This window comes from Pelobates fuscus, chromosome 3 (genome assembly GCF_036172605.1).
Source record: "Pelobates fuscus isolate aPelFus1 chromosome 3, aPelFus1.pri, whole genome shotgun sequence".
In the NCBI taxonomy this organism is placed as follows: Eukaryota; Metazoa; Chordata; class Amphibia; order Anura; family Pelobatidae; genus Pelobates; species Pelobates fuscus.
Genome location: NC_086319.1, coordinates 324,940,312 through 324,965,549, shown reverse-complemented (window position 1 = coordinate 324,965,549; position 25,238 = coordinate 324,940,312). Strand labels below are relative to the sequence as shown.

Sequence of the window (25,238 nt, the reverse complement as noted above, 5' to 3'; positions counted from 1 at the left end):
GGCCGGGGCGTTCTTCATCCCAAATGGCATGACCCGGAATTGGTACAGGCCAAATGGGGTGACGAAGGCCGACTTGGGAATGGCGTCCTCGGCTAGAGGAATTTGCCAATATCCTTTACAAAGATCAATGGTGGTTAAGTATTTCCCCCTAGCCATTTTGTCTAATAGCTCGTCTATCCGGGGCATGGGATAGGCATCGGATATGGTTTTATCATTGAGCCTCCGGTAATCTACACAGAAGCGGGTAGTCCCATCCCGCTTCGGCACGAGTACTACGGGGGATGCCCAGGGGCTATCTGAATGCTCAATTACCCCTAACTGCAACATTTCCTTCAGTTCCTTGTACATGTTCCCCCTCACTGCTTCGGGAATGCGGTAGGGCGGTTGACGGAGTGGGACCGGATCTAGGGTTTCTACCCGATGGGTAGCTAACGGGGTATATCCCGGGAGGTTGGAAAAAGTGGCTCCTTTTTCCCTAATTAAACTTTGGGCCTGAGCTTTTTCCTGGGGATTCAAGCGGTCTCCTAGCTGTACGGCTGCGAGATCCTCTTGTAGCGTTTCTCGGGCCAGCATGTCAGGGAGGGGTAGGTTATCTGTGTCCTCTGCAGCCGAGGCGCAGATGGCGGACACTTCCTCTGTGCGCTCGTGGTAGGGCTTCAGCATGTTCACATGGAACATGCGTCGGTCCCCGGTCTCGGCGCAGGGGCCGATTATATAGGTGGTATCGCAGACCTGCTCTACCACCTTGAATGGGCCCCGCCAGGAAGCCTGCAGCTTGTCAGTAGGGACGGGGCGTAAGACTAGTACTTTCTGGCCGACCTGAAAGCTGCGGTCCCTGGCTCCCTTATCATACCAGTGGCGCTGGCGTGTCTGGGCCGCCTGGAGGTTGTTGCGCACAGCTCGGGTCAATTCCTCCAGGCGGTTCCGAAACTCCAACACATAGGGTACGATAGGGGTGCCGTCAATGGTCGTCCCCCCCTCCCAGTGTTCCCTTATTAGGTCTAGGGGTCCCCTTACCCTCCTTCCGAACAACAGTTCGAAGGGAGAGAACCCAGTGGACTCTTGGGGCACCTCTCGGTAGGCGAACAGGAGATGGGGTAAGAACCGCTCCCAGTTCTTCTGAGTGGCTACGAACGTGCGGATCATTTGTTTTAAGGTCCCATTAAACCGTTCGCAGAGGCCATTGGACTGGGGGTGGTATGGGGAATTAAGGATAGCTCGGACCCCGCATACTTTCCAAAGCTGTTGCGTGACCTCGGCCGTGAATTGGGTACCCTGATCTGAAATGATCTCCCGGGGGATCCCCATACGGGTAAAGATACGCATGAGGGCGTCTACTATGGTCTCTGCGTGTACATTCGTTAGGGCTACTGCTTCGGGGTACCTAGTGGCATAATCTACCACGGTCAATATGTATTTCTTACCAGACGGGCTTTTTTGTCTCAGTGGTCCGATAATGTCTACCGCTACTCGGCTAAAGGGTTCTTCAATAATGGGCAGGGTGTGTAGTTTGGCCTTGTATCGGTCCCCCCGCTTTCCCACTCTCTGACAGGTATTGCAAGTATTACAGTACTGCTTAATATCCTGTGATATCCCTGGCCAGAAGAAGTTCTGTAGCAGCCGATGTTTGGTTCGGCTGATCCCTAGGTGTCCGGACATGGGAATGTCGTGGGCGATTCGCATTAACTCTTGTCGATACTTTCGAGGCACAATTAACTGTTTAATGGGTACAGGAATTGACCCGGCTACTACTTTTTCTGCATACCGGTATAATAACCCCTTATCCCAAGCATATCTCTCCCCCTCTCTGCCAGTCTGGTCTTTATCTATCCTGTCCTTGTAAACCTGTAGGGACGGGTCCAGGGCGACCTCGCTACCAAATTCTAATGGGGCAGCCCAGGGTAATACAGTGTGATCAGGGGGGTTTGTGCTTACCTGAGCCTCAGAGTCAAGGTGGGGTGCCGTGGTGCGAGCCTGTTGGCGGGTGACGACCGGGTAAGCTTCCTGGGGAGGAGGCCGGGTAACAAACGCGGAAGTTAGCTCCCCCAAATCGTTCCCCAAAATCACATCGGCAGGTAGGTCCTGCATCATCCCCACTTCAATTTGTCCTGCCCCCGCTCCCCAGTCCAAATGTAGTTTAGCAGTGGGTACCTTGTAGATAGCTCCCCCTGCCACTCGAACTGCAATGCACTCCCCAGTGAGATGGTTCGGGGCCACTAAATGGTTCCGTACCAGAGTGATGGTGGCCCCAGAATCTCTTAACCCCTCCAGCCGCTTGCCCTCCACATGGACCACTTGTCGGTGGCCCTGGCGGTTGTCTGAGGCCGCCTGGACCGGGTTTACCTCATGGAGGGTGCCCAAGGGTTCTGCTATTTGGGTAGAGGTGAAAGGTTGAGCCCAGGGCCTGCCCTGATAGCAGTGTACCGCGGCTCGGGGGGTGGTTGGTGGTCGTTGAGGGGTCCAGGCTGGTCTGGCCCGGTTTTGGGGACAGTCTCGTTGCATGTGACCCAGCTGGTTACATGCATGGCACCGGACAGATGCCCGGTTGTTGTACCGGGGGGTTTGAGACTGGTAGGTCCCCCCTGGTCGGGGCGGATTTACTGGGGTAAGCTGGGGAACAGCTGGCGTAGATTGCACTCTACTGGAGACATGCTGTTCCCGTCGGGAGTCCTGATGCTCATCTGCTAGTTGAGCGGCCTCATGCAGAGTACGGGGCTTACGTTCTCTTACCCAGATCTGTAACTGTGGAGACAAACGTCGGTAGAACTGCTCCAGCATCATCAATTGCTTGATCTCTTGGGCCGTGACGGCTTTGGCTGCCTCAAGCCACCCGTCAGCTGCCCGTTGTAGGCGGTGTGCAAATTCTGCATGTGAGTCTTTTTCTGATTTGGGTAATTCCCGGAACTGTGTTCGGTATGCTTCAGGTGTAAGGGCATACCGTGCGAGCAAGGTTTGTTTTACCTTTTGATAGTCCCTGATATCCTCTGCCGGCATAGCTCGGTAGGCATCTGCTGCGCGGCCGGATAGGTTGCCCGCTAGCACTCGTACTTGTTCTTCAGTGCTAATGGCATGTAGCTGGCACAAAAGTTCAAAGTTCTGTAAATAGCCATCAATGTCCCCCTCGGTATCATTAAATGCTTTGAATACCTGGTACGGTATTTTAGCTTTCGCTGGCGGGGTGGGGGCCGCTGTTGCGCTTCCCTGCGCTGATCGCTGCATAAAGAGGGCCTGTACATCGTTGTACACCTGGTCTGCTTTCTGTGCTGCCATGGCTGGTGAGAATAGAGCCATCCTGGCCCGATATTCTCTGGTAAACTCAGTTTCTTCCCCCTCCCTTGGAGGTGCTGCAGCAGCTGCGACTCTGTCTCCTTCCATGAGTTCTGCGATTAGGATAGCCTTTGTTTTGTTGCTTGCTATCCTCCCTCTCGCTTCCAGTAACTCTTTTAGCGTATCCCGTTTCAAGAGGATATAATCTGTTTCCATTCAGTCCTTTTTAATTCCTGCTGAATGCCTCTTGCTGTGTAGTACGATCCCGTCGCTTGCCACCAATTGTAGCGGAGTAGAGGTACGATCCAAGGTAGCTCCGCTGGTAGACAGGAACAGTAATCCAATACAGGTATCAAACGGGTAGCGTGGTTACAATCCCTTCCCTCCAAGAACTAGACGACACATAGCTTGGAGGTCAACTGTCAGCTTTATTCACACAATTTCTTTTATGGCTTTTTCCCATGCAAGGGAGGTAACTCAGAACAACCAATCCCCTCACAATCACCTCCCCTCCCTCTCCTCCCCTTAGATTAGCAGGTAAATTAATTAGAGAGAACCGAGTTTTCCCCAGTTTCTGAATGACCCCTAAATACGGGGGGTACGAGGATAAACGAGGGGTCCCCTGGTAGGTCTGCTCTGGGTGAGTAACATATTCAAATTTCACCCAGATCAGACCAGGGGTTCGGGAGTTACAGGTATGTAAAGATTTGACCGACTGCAGGGACACAGTAGCCGAAAACGGCTCCATAGATTCTGGCCCTGTAGTCGGTCTACTTCACTGCATAGAAAGTGCCGAACAGCTCAGCCATCCGACCCCAATCTTTGGTTCGGATGAATCCCCTAGACTGGGGAATGCAAACTACCGAACGGCGGGCCGTTCGGCAGTTTGGATCATATGATTTGGTGATCCTGGAGGTCTGAGCGGTGTCTGGGTAGTCGAGCGTCCGATTTTAGTTCCAGACGCTCGACGACCAAACACCGCTGTTCGGCAGTTAAGATGGCCGCCGCCACGTGGAGATTAGGCGAACGGCGGCCACCCACGGACCCAATAACGGTATGTGCACATGGATTCTTCTTTAACATGCTGGCATAATATACAAGATACATTGACAGGGACAAATAACATTGTAAATACGGGTTTCTGGTGGCTACTTCTGCCACACAGCAGAACAAACATATAGCACAAATCTAAAAAATACTTCAGTCATTGATGCTTTGAAACTCTGGATTTATTTTTAAGGGTTAAATTAGAATGTCAATCTGAGCTGTCACTGTAACATATTTAGAATTTCAATGATTTCATACAGAGGTAGTCAGCCTGGTCCCTACTGCCCACTAGTGGGCGGATTGCGATTTCAGGTGGGCGTTGGAGGATTCTGCAGAAAACGCTTGATGGCTGTGGGCCAAGGCTGTCAGGGGAGATCATTTCATCTCCCCTGCCAGCCCATGCAGAGGCAGCCTTGCTGTATGCCCTCTCGGACTGGTGAGGAGATCAAATATCTCCCTTACCAGCCCGCTGGCACTTCCAGCAGAGGGAGGGAAGGGCCTAGGAGGCTCAGAGTTCCTCCCGCAAGCAGGCTGGTTGGAGCGTTGCCGTCCGATACAGTGCTGTGCCTGCAGGAGGACAGGAGAGTCAGTCTGCAGCCGAAGGAGGTGCAGGCTAAAGTGAACATGCCGCCACTGGACCACCAGGGCTTGCCGCATTATGACCCCCCTCCCTGGTAAAAAGGGAAGCAGGAGACATTAAGATAGATTTTCACATCTCACCCACCTACACACAGCATAGACTCTATGCACCCTTCACACACACAGTGCACCCCACACAAACACTGCTCCCCCTCACGCACGCACATACTGCCCCCTCTCACAAATACACACACTGCCCCCTCTCACAAACACACACACACACTGCCCCCTTAACGCACACACACACACTGCCTCCCTCACATACACACACAGCAACCCTCACACACTACACCCTTCACACACAAACAGCACCCCTCACACACAATCGCAACCACACACACTGCACCCTTCACACACACTCTCTACACCCTTCACACACAAACAGACACACACACACAAGCACCTCACAGACACAAACAGGAAAAAAAAAGTAAAATAGAAAACAGAAATAAAGTGAAAAAATAGATACATGTAAGTACATATTTATTTGTATTTAAAAAAAACAAAACTCCTTAAAAAAAAAAAAAATTAAACTTGCACAATAAAATTAGTTACTGCGGCACTAGTGGGCGGTAAGGACATTTTACCATCAACAAAGAAACAAAAGTGGGCGGTAGATATTAAAAGGATTAAAAGGTTTGACTGCCCCTGGTTTAACATAATGCGCAGCACATAGCATTGTGAAGTCGATGATGTGAGTCGAAAACAAAGTTGCAACTTTTAGGCAACTTCAACTCCGCCATAGGTACAGCTTGGCTATTTTTGCCTACATTTTTCGACGAGAATTTAAATTGCAGCAATACGCTGTGTGAGATCCTGAAAACCTGATGTGTTTTTGGACCAGTGGAGTTGCGCATTCCTAAAGTGTTGGCATCTGAATTCCATCCTCCTGTGTTATTTCCTTTCTGTGAGTTCTTCTGGTCCCCTAATTCACCACGCAAAATGTGTAAAAGTAGTAGATTGAGTAAAACTATTTTTTCAGTGGAGGAATTGCTCAGAAAATAATCACGGGCTGGCTGAAAAAGGGGTTCTTAATAATTCTCCAGGGGTTTAAATGTTTTATCGCTAATCAGTGGAAGCTGCAGGGGATTACATTTTTGTAAACCCATGGTGAGATGAATATATTCAGTTTATATAAGTTAACGAATCCAGTGTTTTGCCAAACCTAAGAATGGTATTTTAATTATTCTATATTCTAAATGCATCCATCAAGACGCTTTCCAGTAAACGGTATCAGTTGGAAAGAAGCATTGCTCTATTAAACAGAAGACATTTTAATTGTGTAGGCCTCTTCACTATTCCACTGGCGGTTCAGTAGTTATGGTTTCCGGTTTCTGAATTATTGATTTCGTTAGGCGTGCGACTCCTCTGTTCCTTTGTTTTTCTAGCAGACTCGGATTTCACTCCAGCTTCATTTGCCCTTAAAGAATCAAAGCTATTAGTTTCTGTGACGCATCTAAACCTTGGGCTACTTAATGCCTAAGTACTATTCACTGGGGTCAAATCCATGCCAAATTGATTCACTTCCAATTTCTGGCTCTTATTTCTCCTTAACGGCTTTTGGGCAAAACATTATCTACACTCCAGTTTAATTAAAAAAAAAAAAAGCGTAGCTGCTTCAAAGCAACAAAATCAAAAAGCATCAAACAATGAAAAAGTAGGCCTAAATGCTCACTAGAGGATGCGGCTTTTGGCATAGTCATGTGTGCTAAACAATGGATGGCATGACTCAATGCAGGGAGTGTGAAAGTTAAAAGTGGAGCTCTTTGATGGAACTCAATGGAATGTTCCTGAATCATTTAGTTTCCATGAACTTTGCCCATTTCTTCTACTACTACTATTTGTCATGTCCAGTGGAATGCTGATAGTAGGTTACATCATGGCAGTACCAAATGGTGAATGCATTGGCCCAAATGGGTCATCATCTTTTTCATACCTTCACAACTTTCAGTTTAACTGATTCTGCACAATAAGATGTGATTGTGGTACATGCAACCTTGTGCAGTATGTTAGCTGTGTACAAGGAGAATTTCACACGTATTTCAATCTGTTATACAAGAGAAGTTCCAGACTGGGAGGGTGGGTGGAACAATCTATTTCCCTTATTTTGAAACTATAGGCTTGGACATAGTGCTGGAAAAACACTTAAACCTACTTGCTAATATGATATGCTTTGTGCTGTAGGCATTTTTGGAAATCAATTATTACAAAAAATATACCAAACATTTCAAAAGATCAATGATAATGAAGATGGAGCATCCAATCATGATGAGGTCAGATGCATGCTGGGAAATATTGTATTCACATCCTAAGATGCATAAAATATAACTGCAAAAGTGCTAAAGATATAAAAAATAAAATGAACACTGTGTTTTTTACAACATGTCCATTGAAATTTAATGGAAAATATTGTCAAAGGGAATTTTCGTCTTGATATAAAATTAGAAGATTTCAGAAATCCATATTTGGTTATCACGATTGGCTTTTTGTGTGATACCTTATCAAAATGCTTACTGCTACTCAGCTGGCTTTGTTATTCTTACCTTGTTTAACCTTCTCTGTTCAGGCTGCATTACCACCCCAAGGATGTAATAGTTTCATATCAATGCCAATTTTCATTGAATTGTGCATTTCGACATTTGCTTTCCTGGAGTATAGACTTCAAACTCCCCTCCCACAAGAATTCTCAGTAATATATTTTTCTTTAGTCATATCACTGGGATTGAAAGCAATGGGATGCCCGGTCATTCTGTTGTTTAGAATGTCTTGTGTTATTGATCTTCCGGAATATGAACAATTAATTGTTCCAAGAATATTGCATCCTACCAGAACCTTGTGTGTGTGTGTGTATGTATATATATATACATATACGTTTATATATACGTTTTACGATTTCCTTCTTGTAGGGCCTTTCTCTTAAAGTCCCCATGGTGTTTTCTGATCCCCTATATTTAACAAACATGTATTTGTGTGCTGTAAAAAATAATTTGAATGTAATTATAGAAATCCACAACTGTTCTGCCAATCCTTACCATGCCTCCATCTTTGCTTTCTGCCAATCATTGTTGTAAGCTTTGTGCTTCGCACCTGGCAGCTAGCAGAGCGAAAGCAAACTGAGAAGAAGAGAAATTAAACAATGTTTTAATTTCTCCACTTCATTAACAAAGTGTGTTCTGGCTTTACTTTGTCTGAACTAGATCATGCTATTTGCTAAATCATTTATAAAAACATAAGAAAGCATGTTAACACAATGTATAGGTGATTTAGAATGTTTCATTTAATGGCGTATATCTTGGAGAAGTGATAATTCACCTTTAACAAATCTCTCTGACAACATTTAAAATACTTGCTCTCACTGATGATATTTGATATCTATATTGCCAACTACAATTTAATTTTTTTCTGCAGAATGACTGTCTTGTGTTGTCCATGCAGCCTTATAATTTTACTAGTTTTCTGTTAAGATACAACATAGCAACCCAATCCTAACTTCCATAATCTCACTATGTAGGACCTTTCTGAACATAGGCTCACTCTATCCTGCACCTGTAATATCCTTCTCGCCAGTTCCAAATTCCATGAACATAGAATGGCTTCAACACTATAGGGTCAGTAACACAAACATGTTAAAACCACCATCTAGCCCCCCTGGGCTCATCATGCCTCCATAAATATAGCAAAATCTTACTGTATTCAAGCCTGAAGCTGTAACTCTGCATGCTGTTAGACTCAGAAAAACAGACTGTCTGCTGACATCATCAGAAGTGGTAGCCTGACCCCAACACAATGCTTCCCCATAAGATTGTCTGAGACTGACAAAGAAGCAGATCAGGGGCAGAGCCAGCATGATTCAAACACAGCCCTGGCCAATCAGCATCTCCTCATAGAGATGAATTGAATCACTGAATCTCTATGAGGAAAGTTCAGTGTCTGCATGCAGAGGGAGGAGATACTGAATGTGTGGATGCATTTTAGGCAGCCATGACCCAGGAAGGATCTCTAACAGCTATCTGAGGAGTGGCCAGTGAAGTTATCACTAGGCTGTAATGTAAACACTGCATTTTCTCTGAAAAGACCGTGTTTACAGCAAAAAGCTTGACGGTAATGATTCTACTCACCAGAACAAATTCAATAAGCTGTAGTTGTTCTGGTGACTATAGTGTCCCTTTAAAGTGATATTCTAAGAACTAAAGCAATTTTAGCTTAATGAATCGGTTTTAGTGTATAAATGAGATGTTCTCTACCATTTAGCAGTTAAATCACTTTTGCTTATTTAGGCAGTTCTAGCCACACTTCCCCTGGCTGTAACTCACATAGCCTCACTGGGAAAAAATGGTTTTATTTTGAATGGAATTGTATGCTCTTTAAAAAGAGTCGGAGTAGTTTTGGGCATGATAGTTACCTATTAATTCTGAAATGGCAGAGCATTGAACTTTGAGACTGCAGAGGCATGGCCCATACACCAAAATCACTTCTTTAACCCCTTAAGGACACATGACATGTGTGACATGTCATGATTCCCTTTTATTCCAGAAGTTTGGTCCTTAAGGGGTTAAGCTAAAGCTGTGTTGGTGCTTAGAGTATCCTTTTAATATGTTTGCTGATGAGGCAAGACATTCATCAAAAACTTATCACACAGGTCTGCCATGAGAACGTTATAAGGTTCCTCATTGTATTATGTGATCATGCATTATCTCACTATTAAAACATAATACTGATCTGTTTGTTCCAATGCACATATTTTTTTGTATCTTGTGTGCACCAATCAATTCTTCTGTATAAAATCTGCATTGTGTAACCTGTGAATTATACTATGAGTCTACAGATTTGTTAGTGTTAGGACAGTAGTCAGTTTAACCCTTTAAGGACACATGACATGTGTGACATGTCATGATTCCTTTTTATTCCAGAAGTTTGGTCCTTAAGGGGTTACATATAGTTACATAGCTGAAAAGAGACTTGCGTCCATCAAGTTCAGCCTTCCTCACATATGTTTTTTGCTGTTGATCCAAAAGAAGGCAAAAAAACCCAGTTTGAAGCACTTCCAATTTTGCAACAAGCTAGGAAAAAAAATCCTTCTTGACCCCAGAATGGCAGTCAGATTTATCCTTGGATCAAGCAGTTATTACCCGACATTGAAAGATTATATCCTTGAATATTCTGTTTTTGCAAGTATGGATCTAGTAGCTGTTTGAACATCTGTATGGACTCTGATAAAACCACTTCTTCAGGCAGAGAATTCCACATCCTGATCCTGATGTTCTTACAGTAAAAAAACCTTTCCTTTGCCTTAGACAAAATCTTCTTTCTTCTAGTCTAAACGCATGACCTTGTGTCCTATGTAAAGTCCGGTTTGTGAATAGATTTCCACACAATGGTTTGTATTGGCCACAAATATATTTGTATAATGTTATCATATCCCCTCTCAGGCGACGTTTTTCTAAACTAAATAGGTTTAAATTTGTTAACCTTTCTTCATAGCTGATATGTTCCATTCCTTTTATTAATTTTGTAGCCCACCTCTGCACTTTTTCTAGTGCCATAATATCCTTCTTTAGAACAGGTGCCCAAAATTGCACAGCATATTCAATGTGTGGTCTTACCAGTGATTTATAAAGAGGCAAAATGATATTCTCGTCCCGAGAATGAATGCCCTTTTTCATGCATGACAATACCCTACTGTGTATTCTTTACGCCAAAGTGCATAACTTTGCATTTTTCAACATTAAATTTCATCTGCAATTTGAGTGCCCAGTCCTCCAGTCTATCTAAATCCCTCTGCAGCAAAGTAATATCTTGCTCACATTGTATTATTTTACAAAGTTTTTTGTCATCTGCAAACACTGAATCATATAGTGGATATCATATAGTGGATATTCTACTATTCATGTCTTTGAAGTAATCCTCATAGTTCTTCTTTGTGTTTGTTTCTTCAAAAATGGTTGTAATACACCATCTTGTACCTGCATAACATGTACGGCTAGGAATGTCTTGTTTATTCCTGTATCTGTATAAATGTATTGCTGTCTCTATTTTTTTTAAATATTGATTTTCTCACCCCTCCTGGGTGGTATGTTTATTCCTCATTCTCGGGTCCTCTACCAGAGACCTGGGAGTTTGAGGGTTCTGCGCAGTATCTTAGCTGTTCCTAGAACTGCACTCTTCTGGACAGCGATCTCACCTAAAATCTGTGGAAGCCACTCCCCCAACTTGGGAGTCACAGCCCCGAGTGCTCCTATCACAACTGGGACTACTACTGCCTTCACCGTCCACATCCTTTCTAGTTCTTCTTTTGGTCCTTGGTATTTGTCCTTCTTCCTGATGTTATAGTCACTGGGTATTGCCACATCCACCACGATTGCAGTCTTTCGTTCCTTGTCTACCACCACAATGCTTGTCTGTCTGGATCTTGAAGTCCCACAGGAGCTTAGCCCTATCATTCTCAACAACCCTTTGTGGTATCTCTCATCTGGACTTAGGCAGGGCCAATCCATATTCTGTGCAGATGTTTCGGTACACAATCCCAGCAACTTGGTTGTGTCTCTCCATGTATGCTGTTCCTGCTAACCTCTTGCATCCGGCTTCTAGGTGCTAGACTGTCTCAGAGGCCTCTTTGCACAGTCTGCACATGGGGTCTTGCCTGGTGTGGTAGACTCCAGCTTCTATTGATCTATTGCTGAGTGCCTGCTCCTGTGCTGCTAGGATTAGTGCCCCAGTGCAGTCTTTCAGTCCTGCTTTTTCCAACCACTGGTAGGATTTTGTCATGTGAGCCACATCCACTATCTGCTGTTGGTACACCCCATAGAGAGGTTTGTCTTGCCAAGGAACCTCCTCTTTTTCTGCATCCTCGATCTGTGGAAGTCTCAATCTTTGGGAGCCATATTTGTAATGTACTTGTGGAGGCTCTGTGTTTCATCCACATCTCATCTCATCACATATCATCAGCCCGCACTTCTCTTTAATGTTCACTTGAGTTATTGTCCTGGAATTGGCTTATAGAGTTGTTTTCCACTTGCCCATCGAGTTCTTGATGAAGGCTCTTATTGTCTTGCCAAGCACTTAATGGTGCAGTGGTCGGACCGGGATTCCCAGTTCAAAGTCAGTGACATTACCTGTGTGTGTGTGTGTGTGTATGTCTGTGTGTATGTGTGTGTGTGTATGTATATATATATATATATAGTGTGTAATTATATATTAGAAAATTATATAAAAACTTTTTCTTTACAGTTACATGAAGCTGACTTTGTATGTATTCATATGGTTCTTTTTTTGTGTGGCAGACATGCTTATAATACAATTGTACTCATTCATTTAGCACAGGGGTATAACGGAGAGGTTTAAAATGCAAGGATTGCCTGTTAAAAAAAAAAAATCATAAAAAAAATCAGTGATTTACTTTTATTTATCCATCATTCTCTCATTATTTGTTTTAAATGTGTACTTTTTGAGACTGTGTAGCGATGTAGTAGTAAGTAGTCTCCAAGATATACTTGGAAACAAGAGAAAGTAATGAATTTGTTTCTCATAAAACACTTTACAAATAAAATAAATCTACAACCTTGTTAGTTTTGATAGAACATTGATCTACATGACCCTACATAAAATTTTATATCACAGACCACAATTTTTCTCTCTCTCATGATCGACTCCCTTTTAATAATTAACTTTGATCGTGAAAGCTATTATTCAGATTTGTCTCTTCAAATTCTAGTTTTATTGGCTCCCTTGAGCCCTTATGCTCGTTATCCTTTTCAGTTGTGTTTCCAACACCTGTTAGTACTGTGTGTTACATTTTTTTTTTCTCTGTGGTTTGTAAACCCATTGTGCAGCGCTACAGAGAATGTTGGTGATTTCTATATTGTAGATAATTATCATTGCCTGACAGCTGCAAAGCAATGATCACATGACAGTGTTCAGGGAGAGAGCCACTCGACCGCTTTCAACTGTCTGGCCTGGTGCCAAGTTCACTGAGGTACACACAAAAAAGTGACATCTTGTGACTGGTTGTCTCCCATATGCCCCTAGCCAATCACAGTGCACCTGCTTCCCTGCCTTTGTTTGTCTGCAGCACCAGAGGGCATGACTGCAGGAAAGGTGGTCAGCTGTTGAGCAGCTGTCAGACACGATGACTGCAAAGAAAATTCAAATATCAAGATGAAAAATGTGATCAGCAGTTTCAATGATGCAAACATTCTTTCAAACTATTAACCTGGACATGGTAACCTTCGGCAGGCTAGATCAATCAATAGTAAATATTTTAACCTTCTCAGTGCCAGAAGGCGGAACGTATCAGGCATACCTGTTCGCACACAAAGAGTTAATATGAACAACTAACCTTGTGAATTATCATTCCTTTAAAAGCGAGATCGTTATTTAAAAAGAAAAAAAAAACTGTTTTAGGTTTTGTTTTGTTTTTTATGCATTATTTTTCATTGATAATATTTTGGTGTATTTTCTTCAGTAGCATAATAGTTTTGCTTTCAAATTCTTGTTAGTCACTGACATACCATGGGTTAAAAAAAAAAAAAAAAAATATATATATATATATATATATATAATCCTTTTTTTTTTTTTTTTTTTTTTTTTTTAACTGTGTAAAAAGTCTAAACATGGCAAATAGAGTTTATTTCATCCTCTTGGTAATGCCAGCAACACAGTGAATATATAATATATATCAACCTAGTATATAATAACAGACCAAACAGTTTGAGTTGTTGGGCCTATAGCAGATCCCCTAACTGTTATCCCCAGGAAAGCGCACTCAGCTGCGTAAAGCTTCTGCCTGTCTTTGTTTGTATACGCAATGGCAGTCTGCTCCCGTGTGTAAAAAGCAAAGCTCTTATTCTCTGCAGGGAACACACACATCTGCCCCCTGCACTACCGCACCTTTTGCTTAAAGAAAATAAAAGAGAAAAGGTCCGGAGTCCAACTGATTTGCTGGGACACCATAGTGCTACACAATTTTAACCCCTTAAGGACAAATGACATGTCTGACATGTCATGATTCCCTTTTATTTCAGAAGTTTGGTCCTTAAGGGGTTAATGAAGGACATGCTGAACTATGCTGAAGTTTTGGTTCATGTTCAAAGGCATGATGATGCATTGATAAAACAGTTTACTTGAAACATCTACGTTGTTCGAAATGGCCTTTATTTAGAAGTGTAGCACTGTTGTACACCAGCTGGTCACGTGCACTCTGAAACTTTATTTTTGTACCTTGTGTTTACACTTCAAGTGAGCAACAGTGGTTGGGTCAATGCAGCAGCTCAAGAGGATAATTTTTTCAATAATTCAGTAACCGATCTCTTGTTCCTTTTTTTTTATATGTTTTACACCTTTTTATTTTACTATCTGGCCTTCTGTGCTTCATATTCTGAAGGTGCACAGAATGACTATGAGAAAAAGGGGCTTAATACTCAGTTATTCTGTCCTGATACAGGGCCTATGACTAATTAGCAGGGCTGGCAATTATGAACATAGTTATTGCTTTGAGAGTTGTGACCTAAATGTAAAGTAATTAATTAAATAGTCTTCTGTTTTTGTTGTTTGTTTGTTTTCCAGGGGTTGGGGAGAGAGGCATTTTTTTGTGTCATTCAGTTTTCATTGCATAACAAGATGCCTGGGCATGGTCTTTCATTATTATTTATATATTTTGTAGCTCTGTGTAATGGGTTATTGGCTAATGAACAGTATGCATTTTATTCCAGGTGAAATGCCACAGCTGGTCAGAGGAATGAAACTTTTAAACCAGGCCGACCCCTGCGTGGAGGTGTTAATACAGGAGTCAGGGGAGCATGTTCTCGTCACTGCCGGAGAGGTGCACTTACAGCGTTGCCTGGATGACCTAAAAAATAGGTTGGGAAACAAATATATATTTCTGTAAACTCTCTCTCTTTATGTATGTAAGCGTATATCTATATATAACCTCCCCTTTAATAGGCACAAAACTTTTTTTTTCTGCGCAAAATTTGCTTTCAAAACTCTTCATCATTACATGCTAGAAGTGAATTGATTGATGTTATACAATTATCCAGTGTTGGCAAATTAACTTGGAACTCTGCCCTTCCATCTGCAGTCCATTTTTGCGGCCTTCCTTTCATTACTTCCCAGTGATGGATATATGTCCTAGTGGTAGTTGATGGTCCAATTAAAAGGAAATATAGGCATGAGTAGTAAGCGTTTCTTTATTTCTATTTTACTTGGTATATTTTTAATCTTCACTTTGTGTGCAGGGGAAGTCATGTCATAGACGTATAAATGCCACTGGTGATTGCTAATTGCACATCTAGCTTGCCCAATTGCAGTATTTAAAGCTTAATGTATTGTCACTGAAAAAAAAAAAAAAGCAACATTTCACTTTGGTTAGCATTACAATTTAATTTATTCATGGTGGTAGCTAATGTGATACCGTAATTATCTGCAGTTTATTTCTGGGTCTGTTCAAACCATCTCACTGATTGGCATAGCTGTAGTTTATACCTCTATGCCAACAGCATTCAAATATAAATGAGAATCTTTAATAACAAGTTAAATTGTATCTATACATTCACCTACACATTCTACATGACCAGTTAAGAAGCAGCTGGTGTTTTGAGAAAAGTTGCATGCTATTTTCCGGGGAATTTGGTTACTGTTTACCCTCATCTTGTCCCAGGGCTGTAGTCAGACAACTTTCTGCCCAAACACAACTTGTGTCGGCTAAAGAGCCCTTTCGACAACAACTCTTCTTCTCAAGTCCTATCCTGCGATACACTGATTTAATGTAATATTACAAACGAGGCTCTGATAGCTGGGAACAGGTGTTCTGCAATAGACATCTGCTGTGTATATGAATTGTTAGCACATGTAATAGCACGCTCAATAACAATCAGCATTACTTAGTTACTTTTAATTTGCCCAAGCAAAGCTCGGGCAGGGTAATTTTTATGCTATTTAATCAGCATTTGAGTAATGGTTAGGAAAGCGTTAATACGTTTGCATCATTATTATTGTCCGTAATTGTACTACAGCAAGGATATCTTGTGCTGCTCCCCTTTGTATGCCAGAAACCCATATGTGATGCAGTTTATTGCTCAAATATGCCTTCTGATGCTAGGAAGTTTTAAATCAGATGTGATCACAGATGGTTCATGTACTGGTCCTGTGTGTCCACAATGCTTTAAACTTTTGATTGCTTGAAGTGTGTACACTCATTACACACACTCAACTGATTCATTTTAAATTACATCTACAACCATCTATGATTTAATTCTTTGCATGTGTAATTGAGTTCTGACAGTTGGTCTGCTGGTCCCTCTTTTGTTGAATCTATTGATCTGTCCCGAAGGCAATCTGTCTATTGATTACTTTGTCTATCAGTTGATCGTACCCATCTTTTAGTTTTTCTGTCTATCCTAGCTTGGAGGAAAGGCGAGGAAGGGGATATGATAGAAACATTTAAATATATAAAGGGAATCAACACCGTAAAGGAGGAGACTATATTTAAAAGAAGAAAAACTACCACAACAAGAGGACATAGTCTTAAATTAGAGGGGCAAAGGTTTAAAAATATCAGGAAGTATTACTTTACTGACAGGGTAGTGGATGCATGGAGTAGCCTTCCATCGGAAGTGGTTGAGGTTAACACAGTGAGGGAGTTTTAGCATGCATGGGATAGGAATAAGGCTATCCTAGCTATAAGATAAGGCCAGGGACTAATGAAAGTATTAACCCCTTAAGGACAGAGCTTCAGAAGCTTGACTTACGCTTAATGACACAAGCAATTTTTGCATTTTCTTGCTGTTTGCGTTCAACTGCAATTTGCATCTCTCTCATTTATTGCACCGACACATATTATATACTGTTTTTTAAAGGACAGAAAGGGCTTTAATTTGATATAACATATATATATATAAATGCTTACTTATTATAAAAAAAATACAGAAAAATGCAAAAAAAATGAAAAATATTGTTTTTTTTTACAGTTTTTGCAATCATAATGTGTGCATAATTAGTGCAGGTTAAGGAAAGTAATTAAAAATAAATTCATTTATTTGTTCTGATTTACAGAATATATAATGTGTCTGGGATTTTAAGTTTTTTTTGGTAGTTACAGGTCACAAAGCACAAGGAGTAAAATAAAATTTTAATGTGGAGCGATTTTAGAATTTGGTATGTTTGTCTTGTAAGCCTAATAGCCATAAAATAAAACAAAATTGCCACACAAAAGTATATATTTATATAAAGTAGACATCACAGGCTATTTACCTAAGGTTGTTTTGACACTTTCTACGTAGCCATTTTACCGCCAACCTCTGCTAAATATTGGAGAAAATTGTGTTTTTGGGGGGTTTTCGCACACAAACGTATAACAAAGAACTTCTCATGTGTATTTTGTAAAGTTGGTGTGTGCTATTCCTGTACAAAGTTTTATTATGTGTTCAGTTACTTCTGCTGAGTACAACGGTACCCCCATTGTATGTCTTTGGCACTATTTTGTGAAGCTACAGTGCCATATAGGAGACCTGTCCTTTTCAGTATTCACAGTAGAATTTTGAGAGACGGATTTAATGAGCCTATGCTTCCATTTGGGGTATTATAACAGTTTGACTGTTCAAAAACCCCAACAAAGGCCTACCATTTGTAAAAGTAGACACTCCAGGGTATCTCATAAGGTGCATATTGTGCCTTAACATGCCCCCATTTTTTTACCATTACATGCCAAAGTATGTGGTAAAAAATAATTTTGTGCATTTTTTACATACGGATTGCATTTTTGCTGGGCATTTTGTATATTTCATATGTGCCACTAAGTTCAAACCCCCAAAATTATGCTCAGCTAAGTCTTCTGAGTAAAAGGACACCCCCATTGTATGTCTATGGCACTATTTCGTGAAGCTACAGTGCCATACAGGAGACCTGTCTTTTTCAGTATTCACAGTAGAATTTTGAGAGACGGATTTAATGAGCCTATGCTTCCATTTGGGGTATTATAACAGTTTGACTGTTCAAAAACCCCCACAAAGGCCTACCATTTGTAAAAGTAGACACTCCAGGGTATCTCATAAGGTGCATATTGTGCCTTAACATGCCCCCATTTTTTTACCATTACATGCCAAAGTATGTGGTAAAAAATAATTTTGTGCATTTTTTACATACGGATTGCATTTTTGCTGGGCATTTTGTATATTTCATATGTGCCACTAAGTTCAAACCCCCCAAATTATGCTCAGCTAAGTCTTCTGAGTAAAAAGACATCCCCAATGAATGTCTTTGGCACTATTTTGTGAAGCTACAGTGGCATATTGGAGACCAAGCCATATCAGTTTTTACAGAACTTTGAATTTTGACGCTGGGCCTATATGCAATTTCCAAGCATCTTCGTAAGTTTTAAATTCAAACTACCCCACAAAGGCCTACCATTTCTTAAAGTAGACACCCCAGGGTATTTCAAAAGGCATATTTTGAACCTTAGCGTGGGATAATTTTTCCGCTAGCTTGTACCAGGTGTAGTGGTAATAAGCGTTTTTTCTGCCTTTTTGACACACAAAGTGAGTTTGCACAGTATATTTTGCAAACCTTATGTGTACCACCACTCTATAATACTTTATATGTTGCTCAGCTATGTCGGCTGAGTACAAAAATACCCCCGTATGTACCTTTGCCAGGTATATGTGGACATCGGAGGGGCACATTTGGGACACAGCCATTCCATTTTTTTTCAAACTTTAAATTTTTACGCTGTGCCCATGTCCCATTTTAGAGTATTTTACCAGGCTATATAATCCAAATACCCCATAAAGCCATACCATTTCTTAAAGAAGACATCCCAGGGTATTTCAAAAGGCATATTTTGAAAATTAGTGTGGGATCATTTTTCCGCTAGCTTGTACCAGGTGTAGTGGTAATAAGCGTTTTTTCTGCCTTTTTGACACACAAAGTGAGTTTGCACAGTATATTTTGCAAACCTTATGTGTACCACCACTCTATAATACTTTATATGTTGCTCAGCTATGTCGGCTGAGTACAAAAATACCCCCGTATGTACCTTTGCCAGGTATATGTGGACATCGGAGGGGCACATTTGGGACACAGCCATTCCATTTTTTTTCAAACTTTAAATTTTTACGCTGTGCCCATGTCCCATTTTAGAGTATTTTACCAGGCTATATAATCCAAATACCCCATAAAGCCATACCATTTCTTAAAGAAGACATCCCAGGGTATTTCAAAAGGCATATTTTGAAAATTAGTGTGGGATCATTTTTCCGCTAGCTTGTACCAGGTGTAGTGGTAATAAGCGTTTTTTCTGCCTTTTTGACACACAAAGTGAGTTTGCACAGTATATTTTGCAAACCTTATGTGTACCACCACTCTATAATACTTTATATGTTGCTCAGCTATGTCGGCTGAGTACAAAAATACCCCCGTATGTACCTTTGCCAGGTATATGTGGACATCGGAGGGGCACATTTGGGACACAGCCATTCCATTTTTTTTCAAACTTTAAATTTTTACGCTGTGCCCATGTCCCATTTTAGAGTATTTTACCAGGCTATATAATCCAAATACCCCATAAAGCCATACCATTTCTTAAAGAAGACATCCCAGGGTATTTCAAAAGGCATATTTTGAACCTTAGCGTGGGATCATTTTTCCGCTAGCTTGTACCAGGTGTAGTGGTAATGAGCGTTATTAAATTAATTTTGTAACTTTTTAAAACTTTTTTTACTTTTTAAAACTATTTTTTAAACTTTTGTTTTGCTTATTAATTTTTTTAAAGTTTCCTAAAGTTTCGTAAAACTTTTTTTTTACAGATTTAACATTTTTCTAAGCTTTTTCTTTTACCGTTAACCCCTAACTAGCAGTAAGCAGCACTAACAGTAAATTCCCCATTTTCCCATAACTCCCACCCACCCCAGCTAGCAAAATATTTAATTATACAATATTTAAATTAGTTAATTAAATTAATTTAACCCCTGAGGGTTAAAAAATAAATAAAAGTTAATCGTCAGGGGTTAAAAAAAAATTAGATCACAGTATAATACTGTGATCTGTATTTTGATCACTGTAGGCAGTGATAGACTGGCAGGTAAGGGGTTAATTTTTATTTGGACTGGGTAAAGGGTTTATTTTTTTTTTTTTTTTTTACTTAAACGTTATTAAAACTTTTTTTTTACTTAATTTTTTAACTTTTTAAAGCTTATTTTAAAACTTTTTTTAACGTTAACCCCTAGTTAGCCTAACACTAAATCCCCCAATTCCCCACTAACTTCCACCCTCCCCAGCTAGCTAAATTTATCATTTTAAAATATTTAAATTAATTAATAAAATAAATTTAACCCCTGAGGGTTAAAAAAAAAAAAGAATTAACCCTCAGGGGTTAAAAAAAAAATCAGATCATATTAAAATGTAATCCCTGCCAATTGATCACTGTAGTCAGTGATCATTTGGCAGGGAAGGGGTTAATTTTTTATTAATATGGGTAAAGGGGGGTGGGATTTTAATTTAACTTTTTTTTTTAACACCAGGGGGCAGGATCATCACTGATCCGGCTCCCTGCACTTCACAGTGAACCCGGAAGTGCAGGGAGGCGGAGGTGAGTATACAGAGCACATGTGCCCGCTCTGACATGCTGTCAGAGCGGGCACATGAGCTGGGACAGCCCGATCCGGTGCTCCCGGTCTGCCTCTAATGCAGAGGCAGACCGGAGCACCATTAACCCCACGATCGCCGCGATTGCGGCGATCTGGGGTTAATTTTACCGCGTGACGGACGAGGTCCGTCACCCGTTGTTAAGGGCATCCCCAGGATGACGGACCTCGTCCGTCACCCGTCGTGAAGGGGTTAAGAAAATTGTGCAGACTAGATGGGCCAAATGGTTCTTATCTGCCGTCACATTCTATGTTTCCATAGTATGTTAGTCTTATCTGTAGTCAGGGCCATATTAACCCCTCTTGCTTCCCCAAGGACTGTTTCCTCAATGTATATCTATCAATTGATCATAGAGATTGCCATATTAGTCCTGTGATGCAGATGTAAAACAGATGAAATTAGTATCTTGTAATACCTTTTTTTATTGGACTAAGAATTTTGGAATGACAAGCTTTCAGGAGAACCTTCCTTTCTCATGTTTAAAGCATTTCTGAGCAAAAATAACACCTAGATTTCAAAGTTCAGTTGTGATACAGGGGTTTAAGTGACATGAGTGCAGGTAAGATACAGGTCTGATGAGAAAATAGACTCCATTCTCACAGAGGGTCGTGTTTATCTGGTGTGAATATCACAGAGTGAGGGGGGAGAGGAAAACCTAACAAACTGTGCATGAGAAAAAAAAGCCCTGTGCCAGTATAATGTTGCCAAGTCCACTACTGGTCCTGAAATAAAATATCACATCTCTTAATAGAAGCTGCTGCCGCTGAAGCTATTTCTCAGATTCTTAGCAAATGAAGGACTGAGAGGTGCAGACAGGAGAATGATTGTTTACTGTGTGTAGTGTTTCCTCTCTCCTTGATTACACGTCGATAGCCAACCAAAGCTTTCACTGCACCATGTGATTGCTGCACACAATTCCATATGTTTTTAATCCTTGCACTTAAAGCACATTTTCTTTCTCCTAGCTCTGGCTGCTACTTACAGAGAGCGAGAGAACACAAATAAACATAGAAACATGATTAGTATCATGATTACACAAGGGTGTTTCAGCACCGTGTGAAACACATCCACTGTGATTAAATCTTGGTCATAGATTGTCTGGGAGCAGGTAGATAATGTATATTTGTTGCAATAACATATTGTGACTGCCATCCCTCCTGTTCCCTGTGACCACAATTCCTGATTAATAATACTGAACCTCTCGCTTCCTTTACTCGCGTCTCCTGAACAATTTTCTTCATCGTGCCAGCGGTGTAATTTGTAACGTTCCACCTTCCCTACAGGTGTCTATTCTATTATACAGGCAGAATTCTATACTTAGATCCTTGTTGAAAATGCTCCTTGGCGATATTATTGTTTCCCTTTTCTTTCTCTACTCTTAGAAAGTGCATTAACTGCACACTCGGCAACTCAAAAAAAACAAAGAAGTAACCTTAATTGCAATCATCATTACGTCTTAGAGGCCTTAACTTAGAAGAAATTGTCGTTTAGCCATTAGTTTCCATCATTACTTCTAAAATATTTAAAGATTGGTTTTAACCTCTCTTAACCCTTTAGAGAGAGAGCAGCATGAAAACGCAAATGTTCTTTACACAAACCTCTACACATTAGGTCCTACCTCCTGCGTGTTTGTGACTATTAATATGCTTTCTAAACCAACAAAATTAGTGCAGGACTTGCTGAGTTAGCCTGAGGAAGAAGCAGAGTGTCCCTGGGTCATTTAATAACCATTGGAGGTTAATATACAGAATCACACACACTACACTGCCAACGCAAAGGCCACAGATTGGTTGGCTGCTAAAGGAATGGGAGCACAAATATCTAATTCCCTGGACCATTGTATATGTCTAACAGGACCGTACCATTGTGTCACCACAACAGAAGAGCAATAGGATTGTTGGAACGCACTGAATCTGCAGGAGGGGTTATGCTTGTGTGATCAATTCTGACAATTTGGAGCTCAATCAATCAATTAATTAGAGTGACTGAAAGAAAGTTACTATTTTATGATGGGTGTACAACTGGTCTACAGTTCCAAAAGAAATATGATCACCTCATGGCACATACGCAACTTAATTGGTTAATTTGTTCTTGTTAAGTTACTTTTTTTTTTCCTGCTTCTTTGTTTAGGTTTGCGAAGATTCAGATCAATGCCTCCGATCCTATTATCCCATTTAGAGAAACCATAATAAGACCTCCCAAATTTGACATGGTGAATGAAGACATGGGAAAACAGCATAAAGTTGCAGTCATACACCAGGTAAAAGAAGAGCAAAGTAAATCTCCTGGAGGAGTCCAGATTGAACCTGATGGTCTAGTAACCCTCACCACACCAAATAAGTTGGCCACAATAAGCGTGAGAGCTATGCCACTTCCTGACGAAGTAACTTGTTTGATAGAGGAGAACAGTGACTTGATTCGAACTATGGAACAAATTAACCTGGCTCTGAATGAGGATTCAAGCACTATTGAAGTTAACGATGTGACTCTAGGTAGGATCCATGAATTTAAAAGTAGACTTGAGCAACACCTGCAAGGAAGGAAGTGGCGAAACGCAGTAGAACATATATGGTCCTTTGGTCCGAGACGTTATGGACCAAATATCTTATTAAATCGTATTGAAGATTATGATGGACCATGTGTCTGGCAATGCCTTAAGAATAGAGCCAAAGTAGTTAAATCTAGGAATTTTCACAACAGCATAATTAGTGGATTCCAGCTAGTCACTCTTGCTGGTCCTATGTGTGAAGAACCTCTCATGGGAGTTTGTTTCATTGTGGAAAAGATGGATATATGCAGATCTGTACTACAAATGGCCTTTAGAAAACAGGGTTTCGATGAGAATGTTGTAAACGAGACAGACCAACTTGGAGTGTCAGACAACAATGATTTGGAAAATTCTGATGAAGGGAAAGATCTTGTGCAAAGCAGTCGGGATGGTGCAAAAGCTTCAGAGAAATCCAAGTACAAAGGGGATTCACATCTCACAGACTGTTATGGGCCTTTCTCCGGACAATTGATTGCAACCATGAAAGAAGCATGCCGCTATGCTTTCCAAGTAAAACCTCAGAGGCTTATGGCTGCCATGTATACGTGTGAGATTATGGCTACTGCAGAAGTGCTGGGTAAGTACTGTGACTTAACAAATTGTATAATATGTAACATTGTCGAGATCACTGTAATGATTGCGAGATGTGCCAAAGCATTGGTTGTGTCTTTAATTTAAAATGACAAGAGTTGCATGGTCAAAGTTGAAAATGTTATCATTATCTATGTCTAATATGAATTGGTTAGTGCTACTCTAAAATCTGTTTTGAGATTTGTGCATTGCATAAACATATTATTATACTTTAAAGGAACACTATATTCACCTAAATTACTTTAGCTAAATAAAGCAGTTTTAGTGTATAGATAATTCCCCTGCAATTTCACTGCTCAATTCACTGTCATTTAGGAGTTAAATCACTTTGTTTCTGTTTATGCAGCCCTAGCCACACCTCCCCTGGCTATGATTGACAGAGCCTGCATGGAAAAAAAAATGGTTTCACTTTCAAACAGATGTAATTTACCTTAAATAATTGTATCTCAATCTCAGGGAGGTGTGACTAGGGTTCATAAACAAAGGGATTTAACTCTTAAATGGCAGAGGATTGAGCAGTGAGGCTGCAGGGGCATGTTCTATACACCAAAACTGCTTCATTAATCTAAAGTTGTTCAGGTGACTATAGTGTCCCTTTAAATCCCATTTGAAGGGAGAGCCTATAGCATATAAAACTATTTGTAGAATTTGGTGATTGGGGTTTTTTCATGGAGCCTAAATTGTTGTTTTTTTAATGCAAATTAGCCTAATGCTTTGGATTACAACTTGACATCAGTTCTATTTGTATAAAATAGTCTTACAATGCTAGCTGCCATTCTTTGTTATTTGGTACCTTGAAAGTTTAGTACTTTGGTACAACTTATATATGGGTTGCAGCAATCTAAAAAACATAAAAAGAAAAAGCAGGCAGACAACAGGTCATATTTAAATTATTCAAATTTTATGGAATAATATTTTTAAAGAGAAACACCAGGGTTAAAGGGACACTAGTCACCAGAACAACTACAGCTTAATGTAGTTCTTCTGGTGAGTATAATCATTGCCTTCAGGCATTTTTATAACACAGAGAAAAGGCAGTGTTTACATTGCCCCTAGGGACACCTCCAAGTGGCCACTCCTTAGATGGCCACTGGAGGTGTTTCCTGGCTCAGTGCTGCACAGTAGGCAGCACTGCCGTTCAGTGTCCCCACGCTCTTCCTGGGGACGCTGCATTTTCCTCATAGAGATGCATTGATTCAATGCATCTCTATGAGGAGGTGCTGATTGGTCAAAACTGTGTTTGGCCCCGCCCCCTTGCCGATTTTGTCCGATCCATTGCATTCCCCATGGGAAAGCTTTGGATTGGATAAATATTGGCAATTCTGATGATGTCACCAATGGGGACAGAGCCAGATTGAAATAAGGTGAGTTTTAATTGCTTTTAGGGTGGCGTGGGGGGGCAAGCGACCTAAATGGTGGGTTTTGCACTATAGGGTCAGGAATACATGGTTGTTTTCCTGACCCTATAGTGTTCCTTTAAGCTGATTGCAATTTAATTAATTAAGGGTATATG

The 25,238-nt window shown here is 41.0% G+C and overlaps 1 protein-coding gene across 3 annotated transcripts in view; it reads left to right on the top strand.

The window, feature by feature from the left end:
• The window catches only part of EFL1 (elongation factor like GTPase 1), a 289,883-nt gene that overhangs the window by 229,028 nt on the left and 35,617 nt on the right, over positions 1–25,238 (top strand). For all 3 annotated transcript variants that reach the window (XM_063448974.1, XM_063448973.1, XM_063448972.1), the window contains exons 17-18: positions 14,661–14,808; positions 22,717–23,711. In XM_063448974.1, coding sequence (XP_063305044.1) covers positions 14,661–14,808; positions 22,717–23,711 — 1,143 coding nt within the window. The remainder of the gene's footprint in view (positions 1–14,660; positions 14,809–22,716; positions 23,712–25,238) is intronic.